This window comes from Phycodurus eques, chromosome 5 (assembly GCF_024500275.1).
Source record: "Phycodurus eques isolate BA_2022a chromosome 5, UOR_Pequ_1.1, whole genome shotgun sequence".
Classification (NCBI taxonomy): Eukaryota; Metazoa; Chordata; class Actinopteri; order Syngnathiformes; family Syngnathidae; genus Phycodurus; species Phycodurus eques.
In genome coordinates, this window is record NC_084529.1 from 724232 (window position 1) to 734648 (window position 10417).

The following is a 10417-nucleotide window of genomic DNA, read 5'->3' on the forward strand; positions in this document are numbered from 1 at the left end:
CTCCACAAGTAGCTTACCACCTCTAGGGTGTGACTGTAGAGTTAATAAATAATGCGTGCAATTATAAAGTGCTGTGAGTCCCTTGAAAAGCGCTATATACTGTAAGTTGAATGCATTGTTATTGTTATTATTATTATTATTATTATTATGGCCAACAAACGGCTTAGTCATGTCGTTACAGATAGTTGTATTGTCAAAACGAAACACATTTCAGTGAGTTTATTGGAAATAGAAATGGGTGTACAGCAAGAGGCGACAGATAAGAAAGAAATATTGTAATAAAGATCTTCTCAATGCGCTGATAGCTTCTTAAGTGAATTTGCATCCGTTTGATCCGCAAGGTTGCATTTCAAGGATGGAATGCGCTGTTGGAAAAATGGTTAAAGAAAAGGGAGCTACAATGTCCTCATATGTCCCCTTGAGCCATATCTGGCATCAGAAAATATGCAGGGCGATCCAGCTCTAATTCCTTGAGCTCGGGTCAAAATATGTGTACAGGTTCAAACTGGATCCGTCCGTCGGGACGCGTGGCAATATAAATATAAATACTACCTAGACAAATGGTTATAGGTGTATACCACTCGGCATCCAAACATTAACGATACTGCACAAGTACCAGAAAGGTTCTTCAACAAAAATCCACCAAAAATAAATGTTTATTTTGGCCCAGGTTATGAAGTGCTGTTACTGACACACATAATGTCGACGGGGTCCAAATAAAACTGTGTTTTGTCTTCTGTGCGCAGAGTTAAACCGTCAACTCATGATTAATCACCCAAAAATGATCACATTAATCATGTATTAACTCAGAATAATCACACCACTTACGCTCCTTTACCTTAACGGCGGACGGATATTTGGAATGTGGTGCAGGTTGCTATAAGGTCAGCGAACAGGTCAACGCCTACGCCAGTGCAAAGATAAGCGAGGAGACTCGGACTGGTGCGCTCGACGACAAATTTTGCTTCCAAAGTCGCTGCGATGGGATGACAGAAAACAAAAGGTCATTTGCATATGGTGCAGCGCTGAACCCTTTTCATCAAAGCACAAGTTGAAAATACCATCTCAAAGCAAAATGTGGTACTATGTGTCAATGTGTGCTATGTTTAGCGCCTACGATTAATCGCGATTTGTCAAAATTCAAAGGTGCGATTAATCAGATTTTTTTTAAATAATCGATTGACAGCCCTAGCGCACACACAAACATATGCAGACGATACGATGAATTCAATCCATCCCCCTGGGTTCTCCTGGAAGCAACAATATGATACTTCTCATAATATTTCTTATTGTGCTCATGACTATGGTGAATGAGGCATTTACTCGGAAACAAGTTATAAGAATAGGCCTGGCAAACCAGCTTTTAAAAGCCGGACGGCCTGCATCGCGTCACTAAATAAGAAAGCAAACTTATTGGCATGTTTGGGAAAGTCAAGATTATTGGGCCCGCCCTTTTATGAGGGCCGAGGGAGGACCCTCCTTCAAACAGACATTGATCGACCAAGCTGAGAAGAAAGGAAAATCCATGATCCGGGCAAAGATAAGTATATAAAAAAAAAAAAAAAAAAAAACAGAAAGAAAAACAGATACACACACACACACACAACACGTCCTTTTCAAAAGATTACATGTCATATTGTGAAAGAGAATCAGATATCATCCAAGTAAAAGCACACACTTTGAATGTCAAAGGAAGTGATAAATGGAACACACACACTTAACAAACACACACGTACAAATGTACCTTAGCTAACTTGTAATAATGGGCACTTTACCAAGAAGTTGACATGGAAATACTTTTGACTTATCTGCTCTGCTTGTTTGTGTTTTTCTCTCCCTGCATCTCATTCCCAAATCTTCTTAATGTGGAAAATTGAAAAGCAATTTGAGATGCTGAGGAAATGACCTTTCATCTTCATGTAAACAAACTACTATTACAACTTGCAATTACTCCACAAAGTTCTCAGCAGGTACAGTGTAATAAATGAACCGTCTCGAGGCATCTCTACTCCCCAAAATAATAATAATAATAATAATAATGATAACCGTGTCCTTTTCAACGTCCATTTCTGGAACAAAGTTTGTTTACTCCACTGCTAGGGAGGAAGGAAAAGTTTGTTTTCCCCATCGGTTTACGACGACCATATGCTTGCCTATGTGACTATTTGAACATTTCACATTGTTGTGTCGCTGTAGGTTGTCTAATATGTGTTAGCAGAAAATGTAATACAGTTCGACAACTGCAGATGTTTTTTTTTTTTAATATACTTTTTGGGTGGGGGGACCACCCCGATTTATCATGGAAAACATTTATTAGCAGTCTATCCTCGTTTATTCACGATTTTGGGGGGTTTTAAAAAAAAAAAAAAAAAAAAAAAAAAAAAAAAAAAAAGGTGCGTTTCTTTTTCAGTGCAATTATAATGGCGTCAATTATTTGTGAGTTTCCGCTATTTGCGATTAGCGGGGGTCCACTGTATTTTTGTTCATATCTGGAATCCAAATAACGCAATCGAAAGTGATCGTGTTCAGCGTGTACCTATCCCGTGTGTACGTGTTGCGTATGCTAATGAATGTTATTGTACGTAATTGGATCAGAAAAGAGCGGGCCGTGTGTCGAACAGTGCTGCTACAGAGGAGTGTGTTTACTTTAGCAGTGCAACACATTGAAGTTGTTCTGCCTTAGTACACTGCCTCTCTGGTTCCACTGGACAAAGAAGTCTCTGAGTGACGGCGCCACAAAAGCTCTCTATACCAAAGACCTTCCAAAAAAAATGATAATAATAATAAAAAAATACAGAAAACTGGGAAAGAAATCACCTTTGCCACTTGGCTGATAAACCTCATTCGAGAACGGGACACTGAGAGTGGCCGCAGGAAATACAGAGAAACACGTAGCTACATAAATCCAACCTGGAGAGAATGATATGGTTTCGCTGCTGCCTCTCGCCCTCAAATGCATCCTGTCGCCCCAGCTTCATATAGCAGAGTCAGTATGACTCCAACAGATTTCACCAGAGAGCACAGCAAGGGGTTATTACATCCACTTCTCGGTCAGACAAATGTGTTTCCACTTAAACGACGCACTCTGTGCCACCCCCAACCTCATCACTTCCCCTTCTTCTGATCAAATGATCTGTTTATATAGTTGACGGATTCAGCACTGACAGTAACTGACATTGGAAAAGAAGCACACATGACAAATTCCTTGCGTGTTTTGGACATACTTGGCAAATAAAGATGATTCTGATTCTGATGCAGGGAAGCTTGCTAGCTCAGATCAATAATACCGTTAACTATTGTTTTATTCGAAGAAATGACTCAAGGTATAACACTGTATTGCCATTTTGTTTTTATCTGCAATGATGTTTAAAAAGGTGGATCTGATTATTGTAGCCACTAAATCCAAGAAATACAGATCATCATCACGCGCGAAGCCGTCTCTGAGGAAAACAACTGGATTGGCATTCGGAAGCGACGCCAATGTCGGTGAGAACTGAGTGCACTTTACTTTACTTTATGACTGGGTGGGAGGTTAAAGGGTCATTCTGCCCATTTCTGCAACAGGACGGGTTCCTTCCTGTGCCTTGAGTTTTAAGTTACTAAACATCCTTTGTTACATAATGGCATGACTGATTTGCTCTTTGTTTCTTTCAACGTTAACAATGGACAGTTATTATTGTCTTGTTGTTGGACCGTTTTTGTGCCGATCATTCTTTGTGATTTGGCCTAAACTTAGTAGACCTACACGCGCTCCCCCATAAAGGAATGCATGATAAACGCATGCTTTTATACTGTGATATAACACAGACGGTGAGAGAATTACATCTGCAAAGCGGAACGTCGTAATATCTGACATGCTACAGCTGCTTGCTCTACCCAGCCAGCATTGTGAAGCTGTATTCAAAGTTAAGCGAGAAAGCGAGATATGCTTCCACGGGCTATATCTGTGAAATTACAGAAAGGATGCAGCACTCTCTCTTAAGCGTTGCAACCCTTTTTGCCCACTGTGAAAGCCACAACGCCTAACCGTTGACACTTAACGGTTTCCTGCGTCCGACACTAGTTTGCACAGTTATTATGGACGAGACAGGTGCACGAAGTATTCTCTCCTTCACTCTCCGGGGTCACCCTCTGACTGTCTGGTTCCATTCCTTGTTTCCCCATTAAGCTACCCAGGCTGAAAATCCATTCCACAGTACTGGACAGATTGCCTCAAGAGCCGTAGCCAGGATGCTGCGGTAATGCACGCTCGCTGCGCAGTTTCCAATTTAAACAAGAAAAGGAAGCCCAAAACCAGTGTGGGCTACACAGAATAAAACTCCGTTCACCGCCATCCAAGAATTTGTCATGAAGGGTTTAATCAAGATGTATATCTAAGGACACTTTGGAGACTGTTGCCACTATTTCTGTTCCTCTATTTGCGTCCATTGCCTTTCTGTATCCGTCATTGTCAGCTTTATCCTTCCGTCCCGGTAGTGATTGACTGTAAACGATGTTGAGAACCATGACTCATGCAGCTGAAATGCATTGGAAGGAGTGTGACGCCATCAAAAAGAAGACTGACATTTCCTAGTGACCAGAGGAGCAAGTAACGACGGGGTGAGCACTGACGCTGCGCCGTTACTCGATGAGCTAATTTGACAAAAGACCCAAACTCATGATAAATGAAGGGGACTTTCCCCAATCCTTGTCATTGGTTGTGTCATATATAGCTCAACAAATCATGTGTGATGTCATATCTGTGAAAGCATTCTCTGTCTTCCAAGAATAGTCTGAAGCCACACAAACACATTTATACACCCACACATGAGCACAATAAAACACACGTGCAAAGCAGCAATCCAATGGGTGTGTGTTTTCACAGCTGGGCCCGGACAAGAAGCCAGAGCTAACAACGACATGCACCATCAGTGTGCCGGTGGAGGCTAGATCACTGAAGATAGAAACATAGGCAACACAGAGCCTGCGCAAAGACAAACTAATCAACTGCAGTATTTTAGGAGGAGTGCCCTCTTTCGAGTCACTAAAGTTAGGTGACTTGCAAGCGGTCTGTAAAGTTCCTCCGGGCAAACACTCAATTGTTGTCCTGTCAAAAGTGAAGCACGTTGGACATGTATGCTTCATACAGTGGCCATGTCGCCATGATGTGTTTTCTCAAACTGCATCTGATCCTGATACCAGATGTGCAGAGCAGGGCAGTGTATTTTCACAGTGCTGGTTTCCCCATCTGTGTGACCACAGTGCTGGGACGTTCTCCCTGCCTCTTTCTCCACACGGTTCCCACGCCGCCTCCTCGGCTAAATACGTACTTTGGAAAATACTGAGCAGCACAACATACACACAGCTATCTTGCGCCCAAAGTCCATTACTCATTGCCTTTTTACTACCTTTAAAAATCTGGACCAGAAACATTTTTCGTTAGTACTGAACCAAACCGAAGTTTATTTATCCAGGTCAATGTTGCGTGCTATGAATACAGTGCTTTCTTTCAGTGAAGTCCAGCCTCATTGTACAGCGACACACACACACACATCTGAGCCTCCCACAGGCGGAGGGCAGCACAACATGTGACACTGTGCTGCAGTTGCGAGTTGTTGACATCACTTTTGAAATGCACGTTGCTCTACAACTAACCCGTTGTATCGTAGGGCTGGGCGATTAGTCGGACGTTGATCGCGAGTTTGATTTTTTTTGCTTCTCGCGATCCTAAAAACATCAGAATCGAAGAAAAGTGATGAATCTGCTCAACGGCACGGTGTGCGTGTGTATACGATTTCCGGTGTTAAAAAATATACGTACATATACATGCACGCATACGTGTATATATAGAATATACTCGTGTTGCTCGCCGCAAGCATGTGTGTTTTGGTAGTTGAATACGGGTAAATACTGAGCTTTGAAATCAATGAATAATCCATCCATCCATTTTCTGGAGCGCTTATCGTCACAAGGGTCGCAGGCGTGCCTCTCGCCCGGCTATCTCCGGGCGAGAGGCAGGGTCCGCCCTGAACTGGTCACCGGCCAATCCTATAAACAAACAACCATTCACAGTCACATTCATACTTATGGACAATTTAGAGAGTCTTCAATTAACCTACAATGCACGTTTTTGGGATGTGGGAGGAAACCGGAGTACCCGGAGAAAACCCACGCAGGCACAGGGAGAGCATGCAAACTCCACACATTTGGACCCGGGTGCGCAGAACTGTGAGGCAGATGTGCAAACCAGTCGGCCATCACGTGTACTTATTGTGATGTCACGATCAACCAATGAATGATCGTGCATTAATCGGTACATTAATTTCAATATCAATCAAAATAATTGTGATGATTATTTGTATTATTTTATATATATATATTGTGTATATATATATATAAATTGCAAATAGCTCAAAATAAGGCGGCTCGACTGGCTCTAAACTGTATACAAATATTGGAAAGCTTTCTAGGATTTTGTTGAAAAAGGATAACACTCCCGTCTCGTCTTTTTCTTCATGAACAAAAGTACTTCTCTGACCAAGTCGTGTACATAAGAAACACACATAATCATACAATTAGACAATCCAGCTTGAACTATCGCACTGTTCAGAAACCTAGAACAAACCCCCTTAAATCTTCCATAAACTACAGCACTATTGTGGGATTGAATTCATGACAAAACTTGATCATTGCTTAAATCTAACAGCCAATCAAGAGTTCACCAGACATTTGTATGATCACAAAGATCAATGGCTCCCTTTCCACTGTCCATTAGTGAAGCTATTTCCATTGCATCGTGCTATCGGGCCCCGCTAGGACAGAAAGAGCTCGTTTATGCTTGTGGGGAGAATTGAACGGCAAATGGATTCTTTTCGACAATGATGCTGCACAATGAGTTCAAACTGCGCCGTGGAGCCATTTGAACACAGATAAAAAGCAGTCTAAACAAGTTCAGGGTCGACATGTGTACAACAAGCGCATGCATGAGGAATGAATACGATCCTGGCACATCCCGACCAAGTTCCTCTAATGCACTCTCTGTCGACGCGAGGAAATAAACAGATGAAATGTATGAATGTATGAGCAAAGAACTTGGGGGGAAAAAGAAAAAAAAAAAAAAAGAAAAAAAGCACAAAAGAAGCAAGAGAGGAGTTTTCAGAATTGTTATTGGAGCCCTGCAAGTCATTGCTTTCTTAAGGACTTCCAGATGTGAGCTTGCGCCTGAGAAAGAGTTGGCGAAAGGAAGGGAAATCAAGACTAAGGGAGGAGTATTTTTCTGAACGTGGCCTTCCGAGTGAATGATCCGCAGCCTGCCCTCCCATTCATGAATTCAAAAGTAGGTGTTTGCTTTTGTAAATAATGACCGTTGTGAGGACATCAGCTCAAGCAGAAGAAGAAAGAGGGTGGCTGAGGTCGGACCACGAGGGTGTGGGGTGTCGTGCGGTCAGGTGGAAGAAGGGCACGTGGCTAGAAGAAACAGTCACGGACCTATAAAAAGCTGGGGTGGTCAGAATAACGGTCTGTTGTTATAACATATGTGGACGGACACACACACACACACACACACACACGTTTACACTTCACAAACCAACCAAAATAGGGCAATCCAAACCCAACTAAAATACATCTGCTTAACTGCAGAATCCAGTTCATATGCTGTTCTGTAACTTATTCTCTGATTAAATAGCTCCAACCCCGAGCGTGTGACTTGATGGTTTGAATTTCTTACAGCGGGCATGAATAACGGAACACACGTGCATTCATAAGACGTTTGTTGTGCACGACCGTGTACCGGGAGATGATCGTTTATTTACAATCGATCGGGAAACGAGAGCGTGGGCAGTGTTGCCCTCCTTCCTCCCTCCTCTCATTTTCCAAGCCTGGCTTCTAATTGCAGCTCTGCAAAATCAGCTGGGTCAAGTGAATTTCCATCCCCCTCTCGGCGCTGTGTGCGAGCGTACTTAGCCCGTGTGTCCGGCTTCCCCGGCATTTGTTTTACTGCCTTTATGTTAGGCTAAGCCGCGCGATCGTACTACAAAAGGCCATTGTTTTGCATTTAAAAAAAAAAAAAAAAAAGCTCTGCCCTACCGAGGCCAGAAAGAAAGGCTATAAATCCACGACACTGAGTTACCCAAAGCACCCACAAAAGACAACCGAGTGGAATTGATAAAAAAATGACAAATAAAAATAAATCAATAAATAGTGCGGCGATTCCTTAAAATTCCAAACATCTCTTTTGTTGTAAAAAAAAAAAAAAAAAAAAAAATCATCAAAAATCAAGCATCTGTTTGGCTGCTCAGTGGAAACTACAGCAACGTTATACAATATACATCAACTGTAAAAAAAATTAAAAAAAATAAAAAATAAAAAAAAAGGCTGGAATCTACATTGTACAATTTGCTATATTTTAAATGATATGACTTCTTTTTACACTTGCATGAGAGTTAAGGAGTCAACCTGTTGCAATCGTGTGTATGTCATCAAAAGAAGAGCAGTTATACATATATATATTTTTTTAAAGTAGTCTCAAGCATAAGATGATATTTTTCCACTTGTGCGACAGTTAACGACGTCAGAATGTTCCTGAAAAACACATTAAGCCGACAGTTTGACTTTGAACCCGACTATTGGAAGCAATTTGATTGTTTTGTTTTGTGCCCATTTCTTTCCTTTCCAGCGCCGCCATCGAGAGACCCCGAAGCACAGCAAATGGACGCGAAAAGGGGTGTGAAGCGACAAAAGGCCCGTGTCCACTCCCAAACCGCAGCCGAAGGACTCCAAAAACCCTTTTCCTTTGTTCTACGCCACTTCCCAATTGTGTCAAGCAAACTGGTGAAGTGGTGACCGCGTGAGAGGAAAACGCGAGGTGGACGTCGGAAGGCTGCCATTCGATGCACGTACCGTTCGCGTTCTTCCCGCAGATGATGTGCTCGTAGTGCTGCAGGACCCCCCACAGCTCCGCGTCGTTGTTCACCACCCCGTCCAAGGCCTCGGCGCTCACCGGGGCGCACGTGCAGCCCCAGTCCGGCCCCGGTTCCGGGTGGCCCCGCTCGGACATCAGCACCCGGGCCGCGATCTCCTCCGCCAGAGCCTCCATGCAGGCGGTCAGGCATATCGCGGCGTAGTCGTGGATGCGCACGGATACGCGAGTGTCCACCATCCAGCGGAAGAAGCGGCCGACGGAGAAGGCCAGGTCGCAGCGGGCCGACTTGCCCTTGCGCAACATCTCCCCGGCGCTCATGCTGTACATGGAGATGGCCTTGACCGTGGCGGAGACGCAGTAGTCGGCCAGGGCCCAGCTGAGCACCAGCCTCGTGGCGCTCTGCACCTCGAAGCGCGTGCAGCGGCAGTGCACGACGCTCAGCCGCTGAGCCTCCCTGGAGATCCGGACGAGAGCCTTGCGGAGCAGAGCCGACAGCCGCCGCACGGCCCCCGGGGCGAAGGCGGCGAAGGCGGCGCCGCCTTCGCCCCTCTCGGCCACGCGGCCCGCTATCCGGGCCACCTCGTCCTCGCTCCAGGGGAACTCCTCCAGCTCGGGCAAGCGGGGACATTTGGAGAACAGGTCCTCCGGGTCCTCGGGGAGGACCGTGTTGACCGTGTCCCAGCTGTTGTTTCTGCTGTTCATGGAGCCGGAGTAGTACCACCAGTTGCCCCGGTGAGGGGTCGCCGTGAAGGCCTGGGAGTTCGACTTGGACGAGGACAGGCTGAGGGATTTGCACGAGTCTCCGGCTCCGTAGCCCGAGTCCAACGTCAAGTCCTCCAGGGTTTTCACGCGGACGTTACCCGCAGCGGCCATGACGACGCGAGGAACTCTTCTCTCTCTTCCTATCTTCTGCTAGACGACCTCCGAACTCCCGGCCGACACCATTTGTCGGCAAAGTTCCGCTCGTACTCGGCGATCACACGTGACGGACTCGGGCCATTCCTCACGCGGCGGTCGGCGAGTCGCAGGTCCCGACTCACCTTTCTCCTTCTCCCGGGCAACTTGCTTTCCTCCGACCACCGGCGCCCAAGTGCTTTCTCGCTGTTGCTGCTGTTGTTGTCGTTTGTTACTCCAAAGCGCGGTCTTGCGAAAACTGTGCCAAAACACAGGTCTTTTGCTGTTGAACAACTGCGGCAAAGTCACCAGTTAGCTCACGTCGCCTGCGTCCTGGGTGCCGAGCGTGCGAGTGAGCGAGAGACTCGACAAGACGCTCGCGGGTGATGGAGGCGGAGCTAAAGGAGACTGACAACGCGGAAGTAGGTCAAGGACCAATCGGGACATTTGTGTTTGGAATTGCCTCACTAGAAATGTTTGGAGACTAGTAAAATGCAGTTTTCAACATCAGTTGCAGAAAAATACTCTTGATTATTGAAAAGAGAACACCAATCCATCATTTTTTTCTCGTGTATTCATCATTGCTCTTTGACCAAGCCAAAAATATATTCGAGCCCTATA

The 10417-nt window shown here is 45.0% G+C and overlaps 1 protein-coding gene across 1 annotated transcript in view; it reads right to left on the reverse strand.

Annotated features, from left to right (window-relative positions):
* Positions 1–10150, reverse strand: part of abtb2b (ankyrin repeat and BTB (POZ) domain containing 2b) — a 40599-nt gene extending 30449 nt beyond the window's left edge. Inside the window, exon 1 of the mRNA XM_061676595.1 lies at positions 8881–10150. Coding sequence (XP_061532579.1) covers positions 8881–9775 — 895 coding nt within the window. The 5' untranslated portion in view covers positions 9776–10150. The remainder of the gene's footprint in view (positions 1–8880) is intronic.
* Between the last annotated feature and the right edge of the window lie 267 nt (positions 10151–10417).